Raw genomic sequence first — 27614 nt, 5'->3', positions numbered from 1 at the left:
CTTTGAATATAAGCCTAAACGGGGATTATTTATGTCTGTTATTTGTGTCCTCCTTTTGAAAAGCAAAATATGATATCCCTGGAATGATGGATGACGTGTGTCATTTGTTTTGATGCTTCTGCGCATGCGGGTCTTCATGCTCAGCGCGTGTTGGACTCCGAATTAGTGCACATGCGTAATACTTGAACGGTCTCAATGGACAAAGTCAGTCTGAACGGGCACGCCAAAAAAAACGGATTTGACAAAAAATCGGATTCGTGCATTAAGACCTGTAGTATGAACGTAGCCTAAGTTCACGCGACCGAATATGGCAATGTTTAGAATTTGGCTGCTTAGGCGGAAGTTGAGTGCTCCTGTAGTTTTTCAAATGTTTTCAGCTTTTGTCCGTGATCAAGAAAAAAAAACTAGGTACAGTGGGGCAAATAAGTATTTAGTCAACCACTAATTGCGCAAGTTCTCCCACTTGAAAATATTAGAGAGGCCTGTAATTGTCAACATGGGTAAACCTCAACCATGAGAGACAGAATGTGGGGGGGAAAAAAACAGAAAATCAAATTGTTTGATTTTTAAAGAATTTATTTGCCAAACGTTTTCTGTAACTCTTCACATGCTTTTCACACACTGTTGCTGGTATTTTGGCCCATTCCTCCAAGCACATCTCCTCTAAAGCAATGATCTTTTGGGGCTGTCGTTAGGCAACACGAACTTTCAACTCCCTCCACAGATTTTCTATGGGGTTGAGATCTGGAGACTGGCTAGGCCACTCCAGGACCTTGAAATGCTTCTTACGAAGCCACTCCTTTGTTGCCCTGGCTGTGTGTTTGGGATCAACGTCATGCTGAAAGACCCAGCCACGTCTCATCTTCAATGCTCTTGTTGATGGAAGGAGATTTTCACTCAAAATCTCTTGATACATGGCCCCATTCATTCTTTCCTTTGCAGAGATCAGTCGTCCTGGTCCCTTTGCAGAAAAACAGCCCCAAAGCATGATGTTTCCACCCCCATGCTTCACAGTGGGTATGGTGTTCGGATGAAATTCAGTATTCTTTCTCCTCCAAACACAAGAACCTGTGTTTCTAACATAAAGTTCTATTTTGGTTTCATCTGACCATAACACATTCTCCCAGTCCTCTTCTGGATCATTAAAATGCTCTCTAGCAAACCGCAGACGGGCCTGAATGTGTACTGTCTTCAGCAGGGGGACACGTCTGGCAGTGCAGGATTTGAGTCCCTGGCGGCGCATTGTGTTACTGATAGTAACCTTTGTTACTGTGGTCCCAGCTCTCTGTAGGTCATTCACTAGGTCCCCCTGTGTGGTCCTGGGATTTTTGCTCACCGTTCTTGTTATCATTTTGACGCCACGGGGTGAGATCTTGCATGGAGCCCCAGATCGAGGGAGATTATCAGTGGTCTTGTATGTCCTCCATTTTCTAATAATTGCTCCCACAGTTGATTTCTTTACACCAAGCGTTTTACCTATTGCAGATTCATTCTTCCCAGCCTGGTGCAGGTCTACAATTTTGTCTCCGGTGTCCTTTGACAGCTCTTTGGTCTTGGCCATAGTGGAGTTTGGAGTTTGACTGACAGAGGTGGTGAACAGTCTTTTATACCTATAATAAGTTAAAAAAGGTGCCATTATTACAGGTAACGAGTGGAGCCTCGTTAGACCTCGTTAGAAGAAGTTAGACCTCTTTGACAGCCAGAAATCTTGCTTGTTTGTAGGTGACCAAATACTTATTTTCCACTCTAATTTGGAGATAAATTCTTTAAAAATCAAACAATGAGATTTAATGTTTTTTTTCCCACATTCTGTCTCTCATAGTTGAGGTTTACCCATGTTGACAATTACAGGCCTCTCTAATCTTTTCAAGTACGAGAGCTTGCACAATTGGTGGTTGACTAAATACTTATTTGCCCCACTGTATGTAGTAGCTCGTTTGCACGAAGTAGTAGCTCGGGCACACCAGTTAACCCCCCCCCCCCCATTCATGTCATGTCTGGGGCTCCGTATGTAAGAACTGTATACATTTGACTTTTTTTAAACGGAGGTATTTTTTTCTTTGTTTGATTAGCACGACTGATTTATTAATGGAAACTCATTTATAGACTTCCTAATTGTATTGACGGGTCACATCAACCAGCCACTGCGCAACGCCTTCAAGCAGGGGGCCATCCCACAATCCGCTTCAGTTATTCGCAGACCATCCCAGCGACACATGCAGCGATTCAATGTCGGATTTAGGTTGAAAAAGTACGAAAGCTGTACCGCATACAAACAGGAAGGATTGTCTCAGGCGCAATTTGTTCGACGATTCAAGCTAATCATTATATTTTCCGTACCATGCATGCATTTTGAAATGTGAAAAAAATCAGTGGGAGAAATTAACCGCTACAGACTAGCATCACTCTGACATATTTACGTAAAATGAATGCAAACTGCCAGTTTTTTTGCTTTTAACCAAGAATCGAGACTGTTTTACATCCATTGTCTATAAAGAATTCAGGGATTTAAGCATTTATTCACAAGAATTTTCAACGGAAAAGGCTCTTTGTTTGCATACGCCGGCCGCTAATTTCCTTACAGACTAGCCTCATAGTTTGCAAAATGTACGTAAAATAAATCCTACCTGCACAGTTATTAGGCTTTTAACCAAGAATCGAGACCGTTTTACGTCCATATCTGTAAAGAACTCAGGGATTTAAGCATTTATTCACTAGAATTTTCACCGGAAAACCTCTGTTTACATATGGCAGCCGCCAATTTCCTTACAAACTAGCCTCATAGTTCGCAATATTTACGTAAAATAAATGCTACCAGCAGTTTTTTGTTGTTGTTGCTTTTAACCAAAAATCGAGACCGTTTTACATCCATATCTATAAGGAATTCGGGGATTTAAGCACTTATTCACAAGAATTTTCACCGAAAAATCTGTTCACATGGCGGCCACCAATTTCCTTACAGACTAGCCTCATAGTTCACAATATTTACGTAAAATAAATGCTACCTGCACGTTTTTTTTTTTGCTTTCAACCAAAAATCGAGACTGCTTTATGTCCAAACCTATAAATAATTTGAGGGATTTAAGCATTTATTCACAAGAATTTTCAACGAAAAAAGCTCTTTGTGATTCCATTCAGCCAGCTTTGACGGCCACGCCAACAATGCAGGCCCTGCGTCCCGTCAATATCATTATGATTATTATTACACATCATGAATAATCTTACTCCTTTAACATTCCAAGATATTCTCTTTCAATGAACTTTTATTGAAATAGAATGTCTTTCAATTTAAACACTTTTTTAACATTCTAAACTATTTTAAACAATCAAGTAAAACTCGACGTTCAATTCTGAAGCAGTCTTCTACCTCCAAACTTTTACAAATCAACAAATCAGAAAAAAAAAAACACACAACAAGCAGAACTTTTTTTGACGAGAGATGTCAATATAATTCTGAACAATTCGATGACTCCACACGCGAGCGGCGTGACAGCATTTGGAGGATGAACAGAAAAGTAAACGTACATTCTGTTGGTTTGTGCCGGGACGTTCCAACACGCTTCTACAAAAATAAGACGGCGGCTACGGTGGCCCATTGCAGAAAAATACAATATGCTTAATTGTGTGCGTACAGACATTCGATAAGGAATATATCCAACCACATAACACGAGAGAAAGCCAGCCTAGCCCTAAATGTGGCGAAAAACGTCCAACAGCAACGGAGAGTATTCAATCCAGCCCAACTTCAAAATCAGAAACTTCAGATGAACTAAAATTTTGCATCAATTGGACTTGGAAAAAACCTGAACGTAACCTGAAAGCTAAGTGCGCCATCGTGTGGGCAAACCGAGTACAGCAAGAGGACCCTTTTTTTTTTTTCTCAACTTTTCTCCTCATAGCCTGCTATGACGTTTACAAATAAAAACTACTATTTAAAAATAAAAATAAAAAAACAAAATAAAACAGCTCAACTCTTCAGGATTTCAAGCTCAAAAATGCCAACTCCGCTCATTTTCTCAACATCAAGTTCAGTCACTGTTAATTCCAGTCATGAAAATCAGCATAAAAAAGGGCTAAGCGTACACCAGTAATTTTCTTTTTTTTCCTCTTTGTAATGAGAGGCAAAAATTTGCACTACGAGCGAGCTTTGCGAGAGCAAAAGAAAACTGCCGATTGACCAAAAATATTCCGGAAATTTCCGTGAATTTTCCACCGTTTGTCAAACGCAACTAACAAACTTTTTGATTCACGTTTAAAAACTGAACCAATAAGCGGAACAAGAGGCAAAATGGTTTGAAAACGCACACCAACAAAAATGCGCACAGCACGAAGCGAAATGAAGATGACCGCTCAGTTGTGATTGGTTGGCGGGGGAAGGAAGGGGGCGGAGCGATCATTGGTTAGGGTCCGTCTGAGCTTCACGCCTCTGATTAGGTTCAGCATGTCCCTTTCCCCGCGAGCTTGTGTCGCCACTTCCTGGTCCTGGTCGGAGGGCGGTGGGGGGAGATCGTCGGGGTCGTAACCCGGGATGGAGTTCTCCTGCTGGGCATTGGACGCCCTCTGTTGGACCCTCTGCTGGTGGATGAGATTGTGTTTAAGCTGCTGGTTTTGGAAGTGGGGTTGGATTCGGTTTTGGATCTGGTTCTGGGGTTGGTTGTAAATTCGGTTTTGTTTCTGTGGCTCGTGGTTAAACTGCGAAGTCTGCATCTGGTGGTTGGGCTGCTGCTTGGCAACGATGCCCGCTTTTGGCGGAACGGTGGGCACGGGCACCGGGATGGGCATCTGGCCGGGCACCAGCTGGTAGTACGGCGAGTGAGAGGACGACGAGTTGGAGGAAGGCGGCAGGGCACTGAGGCTCTGCGTGGAAGTATAATGCTTGTTGTAAGACAAGCCTCCACCGGAAGGTGCGTTGAAGACGTTTTCATCGCTCCCCGGTGTGGTGGGGACCTGCGGGGTGGAGATGGGGATAGGCACGCCCCCGCTGATGGTGCCCCTGCGGTACACCGGCTTGGTGGAGGGCTTGCGTCTGATGGTGGCAGTGTGTGAGGCGCCCGCCAGGTCCGAGTCGGCCAGCAGGCTGACGGTGGAGGCGGGTCGCTTGGACTGGGCGAACTTGCGATACTGATAGCCCAGATCAGAGTTCCTCGGGATGGTGGAGGACTTGTCGAATTCCGACTGGCCGGTGCCGCTGGCGCCGTGCGACAGGTGGTGCAGGGAGACCGAGTCACCCTCCCCGTGGAGGGAAATGGACTCGTAGTCGACTAGAAAAGGACAAAAGACACATGTGAGTGATGACATTGATGGCAAGTTTTTTAAAGTGACTTAATTCCTGAATAATTTTACTGTTCGATTTACTTCATTTATGATGTTTTCTGTGTAAATGTATTTCAATAACAATACTTTAATAACTTGTGCAGTTTTTGTGAATCATTGAAAATGGGTAGCCCAAAAAAAAAAATTACAAATGAAACCGCAATCTAGCCCTGTCTTTCAATCTAGCCTAGTCCATCTCCAAGGCCATTGACAAAAATAAGAACTGGGAAGTGATCATAGCAGCCTTTGGTTGGGCAAATTAGTAATTATTTAATCTACCTAATTTACATATTGATCAGAGTAGACGGACATTGGAACACCAATTGTTTTGTGTCAACTGTTTTATTGTAAAAATGCTTGTCGTTTTGAACATAAGTGTACATATGTGGGTTACAGCTTTACAAATGGTCAAAAGTGAAGTAAAAAGCTTCAAAAAGCACAAATGCCTTTTTTACTGTCTGTAAAGATGAACAACTTCATGTTTAATGAGGACAGAACAAGTCATATTAATAAAGTAAAAAGTAAGATACTGTGAGGTACAATAAGTTACTGTTTATCAGACATGGGAATCTTTGGGCGCTTAGCGATTCATTTATGATTCAGACGCTCCGATTCGATTATAAATCGATTATTGATGCACCCCCACCCGCTTTTAATTTTTTGTACATTAGTTCCAAAATTGTTCAAAAATCCTCTCAGGCTAAACCAAACTACTATTTTAGTATCAAGTTGAAAACGGCAAATAAAATACTCAAATCCCCATTCTGTATCAGCAGCTTTAAACTACATTCAATTAATTTAATGTTGTGAATCAACCGTTATAGTTGTTAAAATGCTCCTGTTATTCCATAATTTCCCCTCTGTCTACTTCCGACATTTGAGAGTTTTAAAACTGTTTCATCATTTAAAGATGGATTCAAGTCAAGATTTAGCCAATTTAGGGTTTATTTTAGATAAAAAGTAATAAGGTTCGCTACAACAGAGCCTTCTAAAGAAGTCCACTGCTTTAAGATGGCACCTGTTTACTAGCGCAGGAAAGTGTCATTTCGCATCTAGTTCTTGGTACATGTTCTAACGTGCCTGTCGTCTGTCATTTCACATCTAGTTCTAGATATATGTGATATCTACCATAGCCGTATGTTGCCGTAGGTTTGTAGCAACTAGCAGCTGGGCGCTGTTTGTAGCGGCTAATGGTCACAATCAGGTATTATTATTATTATTTTTTAATCTAGCGGCATGAGTTGAACATGATATTTACTCTCGGTCCGTTCCTCATTGCGTCCCGATGACCGCGCTGACTGTGTTTTATTTCCGTTTACCTGGTATAATTCAATAATCGGAATTTGGATGTTTGTGAATCTTTCTCGAATCTCCCACGGCCAAATCGCGAATAATCTAAGAATCGGAAATTTCGCACGCCTCTACTGTTTATGCAAAAAAAAAAAAAAATACAAAAAAAAAAAAAATACTGGAAACTCAACGGCGGACGAGACTCCGGCGTCGTAAAGTTGAAATCACGTAAGTCGAGTACATCGTATCCCGGTGACTACCTGTATTTTATTTCCCTTCTGTCTACTTCCGACATTTGAGAGTTTTAAAACTGTTTCATCATTTAAAGATGGATTCAAGTAAAGATTTAGCCAATTTAGGGTTTATTTTAGATAAAAAGTAATAAGGTTCGCTACAACAGAGCCTTCTAGTGAAGTCCACTGCTTTAAGATGGTGCCTGTTTACTAGCGCATAAAAGTGTCATTTCGCATCTAGTTCTCTGTACATGTTCTAACGTGGCTGTCGTCTGTCATTTCACATCTAGTTCTAGATATACGTGATATCTACCATAGCCGTATGTTGCCGTAGGTTTGTAGCAACTAGCAGCTGGGCGCTGTTTGTAGCGGCTGATGGTCACAGTCAGGTATTATTATTATTTTTTTTTTTTTTTAATCTAGTGGCATGAGTTGAACATGATATTTACTCTCGGTCCGTTCCTCATTGCGTCCCGATGACCGCGCTGACTGTGTTTTATTTCCGTTTACCTGGTATAATTCAATAATCGGGATTTGGATGTTTGTGAATCAGTCTCGAATCTTCCACGGCCGAATCGCGAATAATCTAAGAATCGGAAATTTCGCACGCCTCTACTGTTTATGCAAAATAAATAAATAAAACATGCCTCAACTGTTTATGCAAAAAAAAAAAAAAAAAAAAAAAAAAAAAACTACTGGAGACTCAACGGCGGACGAGACTCTGGCGACGTAAAGTTGAAATCACATAAATCGAGTACATCGTAATCCGGGGACTACCTGTATTTTATTCATTACGGCCTTAGGTAGCCATGTGAAGTGGTATGTATTGGGTTATGAAATGGTTTGTTGTGCTCTAAATCAAAAACATGACAAGAGCGGATTCAACAACTGTAACTAGAGTTGCCCGACAATGACTTTTTAACTTATAACTGATATCCCGATATGGTCCAACTCCAAAAATCTGAAACTGATTTCAAACAGATACTGATATATGCGGGCCTAATTATATTGTGATGCCCTACTGGATGCTTTAATAATGATAATGCTTACTTAACAAAATTTCAAGCATCTCAATTTGGAGACATCTAATGGTCAATACGCCTAATTGCTGTGACCTGCCTTGTACGAAGGCAGAAGGCTTCTACATTCATTCACTTTGAAGGCAACGTGCATGTTGGCCCGAAACCGATAATGAAAAGCCTATGTCTAACTGTACCAATCACTAATGCTTGTGAAATGAATCATAGGCCCCCTTTCACCCACGCATTACCACCCACAAGCCCCTCTGCTGACTGATTTCCATCATTACGGCAGAGAACTTCAACTCATGTGAGTAGTACAAGCAAGATGAAGTAAAGGGGGGATGCAAGCATGATAAGTAAGAGGGAAAGGGAGGACAGTCAGAGACCTACCATAGAGGGGAGGCTCTCTTCTTACAGCTGGAAAAGAAGGAAGGAGGATTTTAAGCAAAGAAACAAAACAGATGACGAAGAGATGACCAGACAAACGCTGAAGACTAAGTTGAACAAAACACCCGAGTGCTAGTTCTGACCGTGTGTGTGGATGGTGTCCTCGGAGCAGGACGGCGTGGTAGTCTGCGTGCTGTATCCGCTGGAGCAGTGCAGCGAGTCACGGCTGCTGCGCGGCGCGTCTGACGTCAGCGCCCCTAAAGTCAGGGCCAACTGATCGCGAGCGGAACACGATTTGCTGGACGCTGACATGGCGCGGGCCCTCTCGCCGTGCTGCGTGTAGGCGTTGTGTGGCGGCGCCAGGAGGCCGTTCTCGCCGCTTGTGCCGGTAGAAGCCAGCTGATTGGTGGAGCCCATGGTATCCTGTCACAAACACACAAAATCGAATCAGTTTGACCAGCCAACGATAAGCACAATAAAACAACAATGAAGGAATGACGCCAACAAGGGAACAGAAGCCAAAATGGATGGCGGTTATGCTAGTAGCATCGCTTTGTAGAATTTGAACTGGATGATTGCGAAAGATCACTGCCAACCCTCTCACTCAAAATGGAATGGACGACAGCAAATTTCTTATTTTTCAGACTATAAGCAGCAAGGTTGTTTTCCTATTTTTGAACCCTGTGGCTTGAAACTGCTAATTTATAGATTTTTACGGGCCAACTAGCATCTTTTTTTCTTGTTTTATTTCATTCATGTTTCTTGGCAGCCACTTTGGATGCACTCAAAGACTCTACTTAGTAACACTACTGTTCCATTTAGTGCTGCAACGATTAATTGATTAACTTGAGTAATTCGATTAGAAGGATTCGAATTAAATTTTGCTGCTTCGAGTATTTGTTTCATTAAAGTGGCGTTGTCATGGTTTGTTTTGAAAGTGTTTGCATTTAGTTGTATTGATTTAGGAGGATACACTCCCCTCTAGTGGCAACAGTGAACATGAAATAACTAATTTCACATGGCTGAATCCAACTGCTCCCTGTTCGTAATTTAGTTTATAGGTATTAGGGCTGCAGCTATCGATTATTTTAGTATTCGATTAATCGATGAACTAGTTAGTTCGAATAATCGAGTAATCAAATAAGGAAAATGAATAATTAAAATACCTGAGCTGAACCTCAAAAGGTATAAAAAAATATATATATATATATATATGATCCATATACAACAAAAGAACAATTGGCTAACTTACATGGCAAAAGTCCGCTAGCTTAGATGCTATAAAATGCTAACATTTTTTTGTTTAAAAGCTCTTAACAAATGGTTTAAACACATATTCCCACAAAAAACAGCTAAAAATACCTATAATAGTTGGATTCAGCCATTTGAAATGACTGACTAGAGGGCAGTGAATCCACCCTTACCAATAAAACTAAATGTTGGTAACTGCAAACACTTTGAAAATAAACCATTAAAATGCTACTTTAATTAAACGAATATTCGAAGCAACGAAATTTAATTCAAATATTCTTTTCTAATCATATACTCGAGTTAATCGATTAATCGTTGCAGCACTAATAGGTATATGTAGACATTTTTTGTGGGAATGTGTTTGAACCATTAGTTAAGAGCATTGTAAACAAAATAAACGTTAGCATTTTATAGCATTTAAGCTAGCGGACTTTTGCTATGTAAGTTAGCCAATTGTTCTTTTGTTGCACTAACTCATTTTACCATTTGAAGCTAAGCTCAGATATTTAAAATTAGTTTTAAATGCATTAAATGCAGATCCTCATTTGTTTTCTATACCGTATGAGGCACAACCCAGGTATTTTATCTTTTTTATGTTCCTATTCACGGCTAACCACGGGTGGTTAGACATATTTAAACAAAAAGGATATCCAGTTTGCTACGACAAAACTGCTATGCTAGCATTAGCTAGCAGAGTTCGTGATCCGCTCAAAGGATTTTGTTGCCAGCAGTGTTGATTTTGTCAAAAATGACAAAAATATTTAGTTGAATTTTTTCCATGAAGACGACGAGCTAAAAATGTAGCCTGGGCGACGAAAACACAACGAGATGAACCCCAGTTTTCGTCTGATGAGACCAAAATGCGACATAGTTTTTGTCATATGTTCACAATGCGTGACATTTTCATTCTGTACGTAGAGTACATCAGTGTTTGGGTCGTGTAACTTATGTGGGATGTGCTGCGCCGCTCCCTCCCAGCTTAGGATGTGTTTCAACTTCGTCTGCGCTCCATCTTGCTTGTTTGGAAACATTATTGTAAGATGTGTTTTCTTATTGTGGCAAGAGAGAATATGCAATGTTGCTTAAGTCTTTAAAGGTATGTGCAGAGTGATCGTCACAAACTGAATGTAACTCATCGTGTTAGCATAGCATTTGTGTTAGCATTAGCATCAACTTTACCGTGGCGAGCATCATCCTCTTAAACAACTTTTTTTTATTTTAACATTGTTTGTGACTTCTAAATGGGTTTAATTGAAAATTATGTACTGCTTGTCCTTCTGTGTATTATCCTCACCGAGTTGGCATTGTCCTTGTAGATGCTACAATATGTGCTCGTCTATGTTCATTCGAAATGGTTGGAAACCTTTATTTCTGGACTAAAACTTTTGAATTTTACAGACGAAATATAATTTGAGTAGTAATTTGAATGAGAGTCGTCAACTCCAACTAGACGAAGACCAACACATTTTGAAATGACTAAAATATGACTAAGACTAATAAGTATTTTTGTCCAAAAGACTAAGACAAAAATTAAAAGGGCTGCCAAAAACAACAGTGGTCGCCAGGAAGGCTCCATCCAGTAGTGGACTGTACAGTGGGGAGAACAAGTATTTGATACACTGCCGATTTTGCTGGTTTTCCCACTTGCAAGCCATGTAGAGGTCTGTAATTTGTATCATAAGTTCTCTTCAACTGTGAGGGACGGAATCTAATACAAAAATCCAGAAAATCACATTGTATAATTTTTAAATACTAAATTTGTATTTAACTGCATGAAATAAGTATTTGATACATTACCAACTTGTAAATATTTCATCTCTTAGTTCTTTTTTAAGAACCCCTCCTGTTCTCCACTCATTACCGGAAGTAAATGCACCTGTTTGAACTTGTTACCTGTATAAAAGACACCTGTTCACATGCTCAAACAAACAAACTCCAATCTCTCCACAATGGCCAATACCAAAGAGCTGTGTAAGGACATCAGGGATAAAATAATAGACCTGCACAAGGCTGGGATGGGCTACAGGAAAATAAGCAAGCAGCTTGGTGAGAAGGTAACAACTGTTGCAGCGATTATTAGAAAATGGAAGAAGTTCAAGTTGACGGTCAATCTGCCTCGTTCTGGGGCTCCATGCAAGATCTCACCTCGTGGGGCATCACTGATCATGAGGAAGGTGAGGGATCAGCCCAGAACTACACAGCAGGACCTGGTCAATGACCTGAAGAGAGCTGGAACCACAGTCTCCAAGAAAACCATCGGAAACACATTACGCCGTCATGGATTAAAATCCTACAGCGCACGCAAGGTCCCGCTGCTGAAGCCAGTGCATGTCCAGACACGTCTGAAGTTTGCCACTGACCATCTGGATGATTCAGAGGAGCAATGGGAGAAGGCCATGTGGTCGGATGAGACCAAAATTGAACTTTTTGGTCTAAACTCGGTTCGTCGTGTTTGGAGGAAAATGAGTACAATCCCAAGAACACCATCCCAACCGTGAAACATGGAGGAGGAAACATCATTTTTTGGGGCTGCTTCTCTGCCAAGGGTACAGGACAACTGCACTGTATTGAGGGGAGGATGGATGGGGCTATGCATCGCCAGATCTTGGCAGTAGGCCTGTCGCGATAAAAATTTTTAGTGGGCGATAAATTATCTCATAAATTATTGCGATATGTGATAGTATTGCGCCCCCCCCCCAAAAAAAATTACCGATTTACAATAACGCAGTGAGAATACAGTATATATTTATAGACCAACAACACCCATTTAAACGCAATAAATGTTTTCTTTTAAATTCAATAATACCTTTTAAGAAATCACAACTAAAAACAATAGACCATGCCTCTTTCAAGTAAAATACAACATTAATACCGCACAGAAACACATAATAAATAAAATGTCGTTTTTCAAGAAAAAATAAGATTGCACTAAATAACTGAAGCATTTAGGCACATATGTATAAAGTTGCAGTAACAGTAATTTCACTTGAACAACAACAGAGAAAAATAGACTAAGTTGCAGTAACAAAAGGTATCAAATAACACTAAACAGAGGTTAAACGGTCTCATTTCTTCAGCAATGTATCAGATTTCACTTTCCGTGAGGGAACCTATTTTGCGCGGTGTCGTCTGTATTTCTCACATCAGGCGAACACCTCTAATTGTCAATTAACGTGACAAGGAGGCGCCGCTTGTTGCGATGCAGTTTTCCGACTAAGCAGTGAAAACTGGAGAGGGTGATAGTTTTTCAAATTAGCATGTAGATTTTTTCTGTCGGCCATCTTTGTTGAAACAACCTCCAGAAACATTTTGCTGACTGGTTCGTCCTCTTCTTCACTCCGCTCACTCATTGCTGTGCGCCAACAGTGCACTCAGCCCTGCCTCCCTCCATTGAATGACGGTCACTCAAACTCAAATATATAAAACGAACATACCCAGAAGTCAATAAAACAGAGTGAGTCCTCGTCCCAGCATGTTGCGTAGTTGGCAACAAGGAAGCTGAACTTTAAAAAGCGCTGTCAAGTACGTCTGCCACACATCTGCCGCAAGTGCGTACACACACGTGCGCGCGAGGCGATAAATCGCAGCGGGAAAATTACCGTCTTCATTTTTATATACCGCACGATAAATGGAATTATTGCATATTGCGACAGGCTTACTTGGCTGACAACCTCCTTCCTTCAGTGAGAGCCCTGAAGATGGGTCGTGGCTGGGTCTTCCAGCATGACAACGACCCAAAGCACACAGTAAGAAGCATCATAAGGTCCTGGAGTGGCCTAGCCAGTCACCAGATCTGAACCCGATAGAAAATCTATGGAGGGAGCTGAAAGTCCGTGTTGCAGCCCCGAAACCTGAAGGGTCTGGAGAAGATCTGCATGGAGGAGTGGGCCAAAATCCCTGCTGCAGTGTGTGCAAACCTTGTCAAGGACTACAGGAAACGTTTGGTATCTGTAATAGCAAACAAAGGTTTCCGTACCAAATATTAAGTTCGATTTTTGTGATGTATCAAATACTTATTTCATGCAGTTAAATGCAAATTTATTATTTAAAAATCATACAACGTGATTTTCAGTTTTTTTTTTTTTTTGTATTAGAGTCCGTCCCTCACAGTTTAAGAGAACTTATGACACAAATTACAGACTACATGCTTTGCAAGTGGGAAAACAAGCAAAATCGGCAGTGTATCAAATACTTGTTCTCCCCACTGTATATATTGTATTGTATAGTGCCATTACAGAAGAACAGGTAAAGACTAGGTATGAGTTATTAGATTAAAAAATTTATACAAACACATACATACTACATCATGCTACAAAATAGCTGCAATGCTAAGGCTAGCGCTGAAAGCATTTAGCCACGAGTTCATCAAGCACTGTGGGTATTTTAAGAGGATTCTAGGATGCTGCAAATTAATTTAGTCCCCTCTCCCACACAGTGAAGTAACTTCATGGTTTCAAACTGACTTTGAACACTGACTATGAATGGGACTGGGTCATATCGTACTTATCATATCGATGACGCTCATTTGGTTAATAATATATATTTTTTTATCATCCAATCATCCCGCGTAAATTCTTGCTTTTTAAAAAATATATCCCATAGTTTAACATGGGCACTTCAGGCTTACAGTCAGGTGTGGTCTATTTGTATTTCTTTTCAAATTTTGATCAGATTTGGGTGGTGCGACTTATAGTCAGCTGTGCTCTACAGTACGAAATTTATGGTTAATGGAAAAATAGGCCAAAGGACTAATGGCGAATTTAATGTTCAATTGGTTGAGTATCAGTGAGTTGAGTTTAGTGTCGTCATGAAACTCAAGACACCACTAGAATAGAATTACTGAAGTCTGGTGACCGGATTTTCCCATTTCTGTATTTGATTGCCATTTGAACATGGAAATAAATGACACAAACTGCATGGAACCACGAGGAACTCAACAGCACTGAAGGCGGGGGATGCGATGAGCTACCACAATGCACCAAACAACGAAAAGTGGAGGAACTTAGTGCGTCTCACGGTGGTCAAATCCCGGCGGCTGACGCGGCGGCCCAACGCCGGGCGCTGACCGTGGCCAGCGGTGTAACCGTAGCGACCGCGGCAGCCCGGCCGGCCGCTCGGGCGACAGGGGGAGCTGCCTTCGCTGAGCGAGCGGCCGCTTTCATCGCAGCCGATGAGGAGATACCGGGAGGAGCGCTGCTATTATACACACAGGAGAAGCAGCGTGTCCTTTTTGGAGCTTTTATTTTGAAGGGTTATACACTTCTTCCGTTCCCTTTACAGGAAACGATTTAAAAGACCGTTAAACTAATGGAAACTCCAACTACTTGCGGGCAAAAATTGGCAACTCGCCCATCCAGTTTCATCAAGGATCTCTCCTGTTGACTTAATTTAAAGAAATATGCATCTACAAAGCAAAGATGCAAAGATTTTACCTGGATGTGCACTCCATCCACAGCACAGCTGATGGAGTCCAAGGATGGCACGTGCCGCACTGATCCGGACTGGTAACTAGTAAAAATAAATAAAAGGATTCTGAGTATTAAAGGATACAAAAAAAGCAGTATAAAATGAATTTGCCGCATAATTTACCTGCTGATACTGCTCTTCCTGGACAGCGTGTTGCTGGGAGAGGCCGGAGGCGTCTGATAGGTATAGCTAAAGTCGGAACCTTTTAGGTCTAAAATAACCTAAGGAAAAATACAGGAACATGAATGGCTGTTTTTAATGTGTTTTTAACATTTGAATAAGTACTACAACATATTCTGTGAATACTACGCATATACCTGGGCTTGCACTAATTAATACAGGTAGTCGTCTGGTTACGAACAAGTTACGTTACGTTCCTATGCTGGCGATGTAACCTGACTATCCACATAAATTGGAATTAACCCTTTAAGTACCTGAAAATAACTCTCCAAAAAGTCCAAAAGTATTGTATTTTGTTTAATGATGAGGATACACTGCCCTCTGGTGGCAGCGTTGGGTCTGACTGGACTGTCGCCTTGTATGACTGAGAAGCAGACATCTGACATGGATAAAGGATAGCTGCACTCTGGTTTGGCATACGTAAGGCTGTAAGTTCTTTCAGCCAATATATGTTTGTGTATGCATTTGTAATTAAGTTTACATCTACAGTTTGTGGACTTACGTGTGAGCGATTTTGCATGAGAATTGTAAATACATTAGAATTTGTAGCATTTGGGGGTCGTTTACATGGTGACTCTCCGAGACTACGAAAAATTTCAAATTTGCATTTGCATTCGCGTCTCCATTTGAACAATGTCACAATTCCGCATTAAAACGAAGTAGTATTCATGCCAGGCCCTAGGGGGCAGTGCAGATTTACAGGGCGACAGAGAATGATGCACTTTGACCCCACCAAGCTCCCTCAGCCCGGAAAAAAATATGCCCGCCCACTCGAAGCAATGTCATTTTTCTTTTGTTCAAAAAGGCACAAAAATTGAAACATTCAACATATTTAACTTAAAAATATGATTAAAACAGTAAATTAAAGCCGACATTCCGCAATATTTGCCGTTTTTAATGTTTAGTAGCATCGCTGCGCACGCCCAATGTGACGTGTACGAGTGCTGACGCTAACGGCGAGGTCTCGCACCACAGGAGCCTTTGATATGCATGCCGAGGAAGTCCCCCTCAACCCCCCGCAATCGGATTCTTCCACTTTAGAGGCAGGATTCAGAATTTTTCGTCTTCGCCGACACCATATGCACGCGAGGCGAGTCCGCTACTCAGTCATTGCGTCTTTGTGTCGCCATGTAAACTGCCCCTTAAGCTAGCGGACCTTTGTTAGGCAAATTAGGCTAATTTAATCGACTAAATGTACATATTGATCAGACCTGATGGATGTTTGAACACCAGCTGTTTGAACAAGCGTTTTATTGTTAAAATGTGTGTCGTTTTGAACATAAGTCTACATGTGTGCTACAGCTTTACAAATTGCCAAAAGTGAAGGAAGTAAAAAGCTTCAAAAAGCACAATTGCCTTGTTTGCTGTCTGTCAAGCTGAACAACTTCATGTTTAGTGAAGACAAAACACATCACATTAATAAAGTGAAGTAAAAAATAAGATACTGTACTGTGAGGTATAATAAGGTACTGTTTATGCAACAACAACAAAAAAAACACTGGAGACTCCGGCTTCCTAAGGTCATCGAGTACTTCAAAACCCAGGGACTACACACACGTTAAAAACATAGCTGCAAATCTTAACTACAGTGGTACCTCGACATACGAACGCTTTGTATACAATATATTCAGATTATGAAACGTTTGATGACAATGTATTTTTTGCTTCATATTACGGAAAAATATTCAAAACAATGAAGTTACTACGTACTGTAAAAGATTTATGCACTTCCTGTTTTTAAAAGTTACCCTATAAGATCTTGCTGCCCTATTGGTCATTCTTTCCCATCATGCATCAGTAACAGGATTCTTCTCTCCTACTGGCCAGAATTTTTCCCATCATGCTACAGTAAGGAAATTCTGCTCCCTCTTGGCCTATAGTTGATGAAGTTTCAGTTTTGGTGTCGCAGTATGATGACATGCATAGGCGCGACAGTGGCTTTGCTGTTCTTCTAGGGGGCTCAATGCTTTAACCATAAGTGCACTCCTCGCGTTTTTGTCTCACAAAGAGTGAGATAGGTGATAGGCACAGTCTCATTTGCTCACAAAAACGTATAAATACATTCTATTTTTAATTGTTTCAGTGTCCCAAAGACTTATTTATACATCTTTTACATTTTTTTCACAAGAGACATCTCTAGGTTCTGATGCAACTTGGCTCCAAAGCACAATGCTGAAAATAAATTTTAAAGCAATAAAACTGACCACTGGAGTGCAGTAGCGCATTTGGTAAGACCCGGAACCCGATTCAACGGAACGAACGGCCGGGCCACGGGCAGAAGACAACCGAATGGATGTCCAGGATGCCAGGCGCTAGACGACCGAGCAGAACGACCGGGGGCGACCAGTGCAGCGGACAATGCCGTTGAGTCCGTGCTGCTCACCGAGCGGGGCTTGCGCTGCCGTGCTCGGCCGCTCGCGTCCCCCGCACCCTCCAGTGTTCTGCGATTCAGTCGGAAAGGTGCACGGCCAAACCAGTACTCTCCCGGGAACCCTAACCTTAACCCCACACAAGTTCCCCAGGCGAACTCTGCCACAAATCAGTGGTCACCACAAAAGAAAGACTCAAAAAAAAATCCATTTTTATGACAGGCGGCAATGAGGGAAAAGTTTACAACAGCGTCATATCCCAGTTCAATAGTTCAGTTATGCGTAAATAAATTGTTACTTTGCAATCAAAAGCTCTAGTTGTCTTGTTGTTTATGTTATTTTGTAAAAGGAAAACATTATTCAGACGTTTGGGCTGTCACAAAGCAAAAAATACCTGTGTTAAAGTCAAAGTTATGTTTGAAATGTATGCTTTCACAAAAAGCTCAATTTCTCTGTTTTTCATCAGGAATTGCAAAATTGCTCAAACCAAGATATTTTTTAATGCTGATTTCTAAAGAATGGAAAAAGATATGAACTAACTTTTTTCCTCCTGAAAGAAGAGTCTCATCTTTCCTTTGGTGGGTTCCATGTTTATATAGCAATAGAACAGAATTTTGTGTGGGCCTTACAAAATCAGTCAAAATCCGGTAAAATGGCCGGGAGCGAAGGGCCTTGCTCCGGTGAAAATGGCTGGGAGTGAATGCGTTAACAGTTGGGTATATTGAATGATTCAAATGTGCTTGTTTAATTCTGGTTTTACCCAGATTATAAAATTTAATGTGGCGTTTAGGTAGTGCTTGGAACGAATTAAGCAATTTACGTGTAACACTCGGCTCAAAATACAAAAAAAAATCTTGATACGAAAGAAACTGAGATGGAATAACTTTCAATGACTGTACAAGAATAGCACCAATATTCCAACAGATGGCGCCAAAGTAAAAAAAAAAAAAAAAAAAAAAAACCTACTCATTAAAAAAAAAAAAAAACGTATTTTTCGGACTATAAATCGCAGTTTTTTTTTTTTCATATTTTGGCTGGGGTGCGACTTATACTCAGGAGCGACTAATGTGTGAAATTATTAACACATTATGATATCATTACACATGTTATTTTGGTGTTTTGGAGTGACACTGATGGTTTGGTAAACTTGTTAGCATGTTCTTTATGCTATAGTTATCTGAATAACCCTTAATAGCTATGGCCACGTTCCCGTTCTGCCTTTGGCAATGTGCGTTCGATAGTTTTATTGACTTTTTGATATTGAAATGCATGCTTTTAGTCTGTGGCGCTTTCACGCCCAAGTGGGGTCACACTCGCACTAGTTTATGCGAAGAAGAGCGATCACACGCCAGAAGAAGATGGACAGCTACGCAGCGTCTGAGCGAGTGGGCGAGAGAGAGAGTGAGAGAGAAACACGGCTGCAGACCTACGTTCATTGTTTATGCTTGTAAAATATCTACAGAGGCAACGCCTGTGTGTATCATCTTTTCTGTTGTTGTGTGTTTTCCACCTGCGATCGGACACTTAAAGGCAGTTGTGTGGCTGTTTGAACAATGTGCTAATGCTAGCGAACGCATGCTAACCGTTTCTGTCATTGCTGTTATAGCAGCTAATTATCATTTATTTACGTTGATGCGAACCTGTTTGGTATCGAGGAGGAAATTGATTTGTATTATTTCTATTTTTAGTTTCACTCTTCAAATGATGGCGTCATAACGACGGCCAAAATTAAGTCAGCGAATTATACGGACGTCCAGCATCGTCATTTGGGAGTTTAGCTCGCTGTTTAGCCAGGACCGAGCCGGAGCGTCCTGGTTAGGACAGTATATTCGCATTTCGTTGTTCATGCATCATGTAACATTATCATACTGTACACTTATTCAGCATGTTGTTCTCTATTGTATTTTTATATTAAATTGCCTTTCAAGATGACATCTGTTCTATGTGTTGGATTTTATCAAGTAAATTTCCCCTAAAAATGCGACTTATACTCCGGTGGGACTTATAGTCCGAAAAATACGGCAAAAACGAAAGTGCAAACTAAGAACATTGTTTCCGCAGGTTCCATCAAACAAAATTCTGGACTTTTAAAGATCTTTTTGAGGACCACTTAGAACATGGGTCCCCAAACTACGGCCCGCCACCACATTTGGTCCGACCCCTGAAGAGCATTTTGATTTTTTTTTTCTCAATAGTGTTATTTATTTCCTGGCTTTTTTCTGTGAAGAACCCAGAGAGGGTTATTTGGTTATTATCTATTTAATTAATAGTGTTATTATTTAGTATTAGTATTATATTATATTATCATTTTTATGTTATTTACTTTTGTTCCGTGAAGAATCCAGGAAGGGTTATTTGATTGTGGCTTTCTGAAAAACAATAATTTTTTACATTTAGGCACTCCTGCAATCGTCACACTTTTTCTGTTACAAACTGATCCCGGCCCCTCATCAGAGAAGGGAAAAGTTATGTGGCCCTCACAGGAAAAAGTTTGGGGACCCCTGACTTACAACAAAAGTTAATGCCAATTCTTGCACAAACTTCACGGCCAACCTTGAGAAAATACAAAAAAAAAAAAAGCCTAAAATTTCAGACTATTTCACACATTACAATTTAAGAACGAACTAACTTATTGCCTTTTTTAAAAACCTTTTTTAAAGACATTCACTGACAGGCTCTCCTAGTAAATATGGACTGGACGTCCAGCAAAACGGATTAAGACACTTGTGTTAGTGCAAGTTACCTGCTCGCTAGCCGGTGGCAGTTTATTCGGCTCGGCCGTCAGCGTGGTGAGATCTTCCAGGATGGTTTGCAGGTGGGTGACCTCGCCCAGCATGTTGATTTCATGGTCCTAAACATGACAGGGTTAAGATTAACATGTGGACTACATATTTAAGTGTTCTCACACACTGACCAGCACTGGCTTCAGCATTGTAACAAAGGTGCAGTAGCGCGCCCTCTCCTCTATGAGTGCCCGGCACACGGCCCGCTTCTCCGTCTCCTCCAGGACAGCGTAGCGCTCGTTGACATCTTGCAGCGCACTGTCCAATTGTCCGCGCGCTTGGTCTTTTCCTACACATGAAGAGAGTAACTGGTCAGAGTTGACACCACTGAGTTTCTACCAGCAGGAGGCAGTCAAGTCTAGCATTTCCCAAACAACAGTTCATGCGCAATGCAATACTGAGTCAGCCGTTTCTCACATGGTTGAATTTTCATTGCATTTTTTTTGCTGTGCAATGACTGCTTGGCTGTGGAGAATAATGGGATATAGATTCATTTGTTAAACGCGGGAAATGGTGCTGTAGTGTAAAATCTTTAATTACTACACAGGCAAATAAATACCTGTCATGTAAGAAGTTTATTATACACTCCAAGTTGGGCAGTCACGTAAGGATTTTGATAGTCAACTAATGTCTGGTTGTTTTTGTTATTAGTCCATTAATCTGCTCATATTTAAATAATGCGTATTTGACTGATATGTAAAGAGGAGGCTTATGGCTGTAGTTAATGAGGACATGAAGGTAGTTGGTGTGAGAGCAGAGGATGGATAGGACAGGGTTAGATGGAGACAACTGATTCGCTGTGGCGACCTCTGAAGGGAAAAGCCGAAAGGAAAAGAAGATGAGTTACTCTGGGCCTAAAATTTTTGAAACCAAAACAAATCGCCGAGCTAAATTGGATTATGAATACGATGTTAACAGTATCATTATTTTCCAAAACAAAAGCAGATATTGTATTCAATGAAAAAGATCTGTTTTCATAAAAAATTACATAAAACAGACAGCCATGACTGTGAGGCAATTCTTTTTATAAAGTTGTGTATGCATTAGGGCTGCAGCTATCGATTATCTAATTAATTGATTAATCTATTGATTAGTTTAGTTCGAATAATCGTAATAATTGTAATCAGATGACAAACATTTAATGCCTTGAAGAGTAAATTTTAGGAGATGTACAATGAAAGAAACAAGTGTTTATGCTTGCAATAATATTTTGGCTTGCTAAGATTGCACTTTCAAAAGAGCATTAATTGTCAATACAAAATAAAATTCCATTTTAAACTAATTTTAAATATCTGAGCTTAGCTTCAAACGGTAAAATAAATAAATAAAATAAGAACAACAAATGAACAATTGACTAAACTGCATAGCAAAAGTCCGCTAGCTTAAATGCTATAAAATGCAAACCTTTTATTTATTTTTTATTTTTTTTAACAATACTTTTAAGAAATCATTCAAACACCTATTCCCACCGCAAAAATTCTAAACATACTTCTAAACTAAATTATGAATCCATAAACAAACATATGAGCTCAAATAAAATCTCACAACCAGGGGAGCAGTTGAATTCAGCTGTTACACATGTCATATTCACTATTGCCACTAGAGGGCAGTGTATCAACTCAAACCCATAAAACTAAATGCAAACACTTTCAAAACAAATCATTCCATCGCCATTCTAAATAAATGAATCCTCAAAGCAGCAAAAGTTGATTCAAAGCTTTTTTCCTAATCGAATTACTCGAGTTAATCGATTATTTGTCGCAGCATTGGTATGCATTTATGCATTCATGCATACTACTATATTTTTCTCAAAAGATAAATTGTTACTTGAGTATGCTTTAGAATGATACAACATGCCTGAGAATAATATTTCTTTGAAAAAACCGTACAGTAATGAGCAAATTCGAGTCTTTGAACGTGTTTACATGGCCTTACATAACCAGGTTACAACCCAAAAACGGATTACGAATGGGTTATTGGCTGCATGTAAACATCGCCAAGATTATAGTTCTCATATACTCATATATTTTGCTGGGTATATACTAGCGGTGCAACGGTTTGCGGTTCAAAGCCGAACCATACGGTTCGCCCTGTACGGTTCAATACGCCTTTATGCACCGCGCCTTTTCGGTTTTGCAATCAATGTATTCCGAACGCTTGTGGAAAGAATTGATCGAGCTCTGTGTGCCTGTGTGTGACGTGAAGCACCGCTGTGGAGAAATTCCAGCCCCGCAAGTAAAAGTCAGATCGCTGTCAAGCACCTGTGTAATAGAAGCCGAGTAACGCCCTCTCTCGCTTACGAGCAAAGTGAAAGTGAAACAAGAAAACAAATAGCTATGGCGAGCGGAGGAGTGGAGAGACCGAATTTTGAGGATGCACCGGCTTCTTTCAAATCGGCGGTGTGGTAACATTTTGGTTTCCCCGCGGACTACAATGCGGAGGGAGAGAAGATATTGAAAGAAAAAAAAAATTGCAAGCATTGCTCAGCGCTTGTTCCCCATGCTAATGGCAACACTTTTATAACATGACTCCGGCACCTCAGCCGACATCACCCACAGATATCACTTTCTCAGGGCAGGACAACCCCGAAGATGACACCAGTGAAAACACACGGCGGGCTTCGTTAATTTATTTGCAACGCTTGGCCCGCGTTACATTGTTCCCTCTCGGACATATTTCTCCAACAACGTAATCCCCGACATTTATGAAATGGCACGCAAAGCCATCGAAGATGATTTCGCTAAAGCACATAGCTTCGCCCTGACCACTGATAGTTGGACGTCCCGTGCTACAGAGTGCTACTACCTAACTGTGACGGTCCACTATAATTCATACCTGTCAAGTCGTACGGTCTCTTCATAATTTGTACAAGTGAGCACTGATTTTTAAATGTGTACGCCGTACGTTACGTTCAAAATCTGCACGTTTTTCGCACATAACGTTTTTTTTTTCATTCTTTCGGATTTGGTCACCGTTTCTGCAACGAGACAATGTTAGTTAATACGTTGGTTGAATGACGCGAGAAAAGTCAGACACTGAGAGGGAAGAGTGTTTGTTGATACACTGTAGCAAACGTGATGCTAGGCTAGGCGGCTCCAATAGTTCCTGACTGTAGCCAACAGCATACAATTTACGCTTGGATGTCTCATGCACATGCGAAATGACAGACTCCGTGGCGTTAGTAAACAGCCGCCATTTTAGAGCAGTAAACTTCTCAGAAAGGCTCTGTTGTAGTAAACCTTCCGAGCGAACCTAAGCAACTTTTTATCTAAAATACTCCTAAATCGGTAAAATCTTGACTTGAGTATATCTTTAAAGGATGAAACAGTTTTAAAATTTTCACATGTCAAAAGTAGACAGAAGGGAACTAATGCAAAAACGGGAGCAATTTCATCAACTTTAACGGTTGATTCACAACATTAAATGACCTCCAAACATAGCAAAGGTTAGTATATTTTTGGGTTTATTTGGGGTTTTTTTAAATGGAAAAAAAAAAAAAAAACATGAAAGGTATCACCAGTTACTTTGCCAAGTAACTTTTTTACTACTGTGTGTGTATTTCAGTAGTCAGTCATTACACTAGCCAAAGAGCTAAGAGGCATTTTAACAGTTGAAAATGTTTACATTTTAAGTGTTTATTTCATTTTTTAAAAAGCAAAATACAAAAAGCAAACAGAAACCGAACCGAAACCGTGATCCCAAAACCGAGGTTCAAACCGAACCGTGGGCTAACTGAACCGTTGCACCCCTAGTATATACTCATATACCCAGCAAAAAAACAAAACTGCAGACATTTGTGTCCTAAAGTTAAGCACCGTCTGCGTGTGGGAGCACCGTGGGGTCAGCAGGATCGTTTTCACACAACTAACAGACGCTCCGTTTCGCTGCGCCGCCAAGTCTGCCTGACGTCTGGCCTTCGTGGAAACACGCGTACATTCACACACACACGTGCACAATGTGCGGTTGTGACTCAACAACCGATGTGAACAGAGAAGAAATGCGACAACCAGTACACTTCATGGGAGGTGAAACTGTTTTGCTAAGTGCCATTGCCGACGATATCCGTTCGCTAGCAGCCCTACAAGTCCAAATGGATTGGCTGTCTATAGCCGCCGATACTAGCCAATAAGATAAAACCCATTAAAGTGAGTCCAAACAGTCTCCACCACTGAAAGAGAGAAAGCAATACAAATAAAACCAACAGTTAATGCATGCTAGGCCCATTAGAAGCACTTTCTTTGGACGTAAAAACTAGTTGGTCTGCATTCCAGATACACTCGGGCACATATACACTGTGGTACAGATAGCCTGGGGCAGCCTGAAATGACATTCATTCACCAACAACGATAACAAAAAGGTATGTTGAAGAGTTCTCTGCCGACATCAGCAGATATGACTGCTGGCTGTCTGTCGACATATTCCTAAATAATTATATAACCTCTCAAAAAATTCCCGGAAGAACAGTGAAAGTCACCTGGCACAGGAACGTTTCCCTAAATTGTAATTAAATGTGTCATAAGTTATATTTAAAACATGATTTCAAAAGTTGTTTTCTTCTATTTTTATATCTTTATTCATTTCAATTTTTACTCGTCGATTTCAACTTTCATTTGTATCATGCATTTGTAATTAAGTTTACAGCTACAGGGATTTGCTATGAAAATTGTAAATACGTTAGCATTCATAGCATTTAAGCTAGCGGATTTTGTTGGGCCAATTAGGCTAATTTAATCTACTAAATTTAAATACTGATCAGACTCGATGGATGTTTGAACACCAGTTTTGTGTCAAGTGTTTTATTGTTAAAATGCGTGTTGTTTTGAACATAAGTGTACATATGTGTTACAGCTCTACAAATTGTCAAAAGTGAAGGAACTAAAATGCTTCAAAAAGAACAATTGCCTTGTTTGCTGTCTGTAAAGCTGAACAACTTCATGTTGAGGGAGGACAGAACACGTCATTTTAATAAAGTTAAGCAAAAAATAGGATACTATGAGGTTCATACATTAAATAAATCATTTAATGTGTTACATATTTCAATAATTGAAATTTTGTTTGCTTCAATTCAATAAACTTGACTGATTCGATTAGAAAATCGCTTCAAATCAAATTTTGCTGCTTCGAGGATTCGTTTAACTAGAGTGGCATTGTAATGTTTGTTTTGAAAGTCCTTCCATTTAGTTTTACTGGTTTGGGTGGATACACTGCCCTCTAGGTGCAACAGTGAATATGACATGACTCATTTAACATGGCTCAATCCAGCTGCCCTGTTAAGGCCAACATAAGGTAAGTTTTTGTTTGAGCTCATATGTTTATATATGCATTTGCAATTTAGTTTATAGGTTAATTAAGCGTTGTTCTTTTTTTTTGTTTTTTTGTGGGGATATGTGTTTGAACGATTTGTTAAACGCAAAAATTTTTTTAAATTATTATTATTATTATTTTTTTAAGTTAGCATTTTATAGCATTTAAGCTAGCGGACTTTTGCAATTCAAGTTAGCCAGTTGTTCTCTTGTTGAACTTGGATCCTCATTTATTATTTTTTTATTCCATTTGAGGCTATTTTATTTTTAAATGAAAAGTGCAATTCTGCACAGTTTGAAGAAACACTCTGGAATTTTATTTTGTATTCGCATTTAAGGCTCATTTGAAAGTGCAATCTTAGCAAGCCTCTGTTTTACATCGCCAAAAATTTATTCTGCAACGCACTAAATGTTCCTAATCCGATAACTCGGTTATTCAAACTAACTAGTTGTTTAATTGACAACTAAAATAATCGATAGCTGCAGCCCAACTCTCCATCTACCTCTCAGCAGTAATGGCAATTACAACATCTGATATTTTTATTTTAATGTATACACATAAGTATTTTGCTTTAAAATTTCGACTTTAATGGTCAAATCAGACTTTCACAAAAATTACATCGCCATCATCGGAGGAAATTTGGTCATAACTCGGGGACTCCCTGCAATTAAATAATTTTAAATAATTGAATGAGTCACAAATTTAAGTATTCAATTCAAAATTTGTTTGCTTCAAATTCATACTGTACACTAGTGCTGCAACGATTAATAGATTACCTCGAGTATTCGATTAGAAAAAAAGATTCAAATTAAATTTTGCTGCTTCGAGTATTCGTTTAATTTAAATGCCGTTGAAATGGTTTATTTGGAAAGTGTTTGTATTTAGTTTTATTGATTTCGGTGGATACACTGCCCTCTGGTCTGCCTAATTTCACATGGCTAAATCCAGGTGCTCCCTGTTAAGACCAACATAAGCTAAGTTTTTGTTTGAGCTAATGTCTTTTTTTTTTTTTTTTTATGCATTCGTAATTTAATTTATAGGTATGTTTAGCCTATTTTTGTGGGAATATGTGTCTGAACCATTTATTAAGAGCACTGTAAAAAAAAAAAAGTTACTTTATAGCATTTAAACTACCGGACTTTTGCTATGTAAGTTAGCCAATTGTTCTTTTGTTAAACGGTGTTATACTTGTATAGCGCTTTTCCCCCTTTCAAGGCGGTAAAAGCACTTTATACTACATCGCCATCCACCTACTGGTGACGCAGCACCAGGAACAATGTGGAGTTCAGTATCCTGCTCAAGGATACTTAGGCAAGTTCATCAGGGCAGAGAATCGAACCCACAACCTCTGGGTTGGGGAACAACTACTCTACCACTGAGCCACGTCATCCCCAATTGTTCTTTTGTTGTACATAGATCCACATTTATTTATTTGTACCGTTAGGGATACCCACCGTTTGAGGCTCAGCTCAGGAAATTTAATTTTTCATTGTTCATTGTTCCTTATCCGATTACTCGATTATACGAACTAATGGTTCATCGATTAATCGACTACTAAAATAATCGACAGCTGCAGCCGTACTGTACACTGATTTCAATTATATACATTTCAATTTTATTCATTGTAATGATTTCAAATTTTATTAATTACAGTGATACCTCGACATACGATCGCTTCGACACAGTCTTTTCGACATCCGAGGTAAAATTTGACCCGCCATTTACTTCTACATCCGACATGCTCGAAATACGACAACATGACAGCACCGCAGACGGATGCACGGCAGATTTTCTTGTGAGAGAAATTAAGACAGGTTTCAAAAAGGTTGGTACAGGTGGTGAAACAAGGAAAAAGGTGACGCTTGACATTGAAATGAAGATGCAAATGATAGAAAAATATTAGCGTGGGGTGTGCATCCGTGAACTGGCTCAACAATACAGCCATGGAATTTCTACAATCTCCACGGTCCTCCTCCGACCACCGTTAGTCAGTCTTCATAAGTTAAGGTGGCAATT

At 40.1% G+C, this 27614-nt stretch overlaps 1 protein-coding gene across 3 annotated transcripts in view; it reads right to left on the bottom strand.

The window, feature by feature from the left end:
• Window positions 1–3214: 3214 nt before the first annotated feature.
• Window positions 3215–27614, bottom strand: part of mtss1 (MTSS I-BAR domain containing 1) — an 86108-nt gene continuing 61708 nt past the window's right edge. The window contains exons 7-14 of one of the 3 annotated variants that reach the window (XM_057845267.1): window positions 20426–20583; window positions 20255–20362; window positions 15086–15183; window positions 14929–15004; window positions 14513–14692; window positions 8389–8668; window positions 8249–8275; window positions 3215–5261 (exon numbers count right to left, since the gene is read on the bottom strand). In XM_057845267.1, coding sequence (XP_057701250.1) covers window positions 4351–5261; window positions 8249–8275; window positions 8389–8668; window positions 14513–14692; window positions 14929–15004; window positions 15086–15183; window positions 20255–20362; window positions 20426–20583 — 1838 coding nt within the window. In that variant the 3' untranslated portion in view covers window positions 3215–4350. The remainder of the gene's footprint in view (window positions 5262–8248; window positions 8276–8388; window positions 8669–14512; window positions 14693–14928; window positions 15005–15085; window positions 15184–20254; window positions 20363–20425; window positions 20584–27614) is intronic. The other 2 variants (XM_057845268.1, XM_057845269.1) reach the window with 2 other exon arrangements.

This window comes from Corythoichthys intestinalis, chromosome 9 (genome assembly GCF_030265065.1).
Source record: "Corythoichthys intestinalis isolate RoL2023-P3 chromosome 9, ASM3026506v1, whole genome shotgun sequence".
In the NCBI taxonomy this organism is placed as follows: domain Eukaryota; kingdom Metazoa; phylum Chordata; class Actinopteri; order Syngnathiformes; family Syngnathidae; genus Corythoichthys; species Corythoichthys intestinalis.
This window is presented reverse-complemented; position numbering and strand designations above follow the sequence as displayed.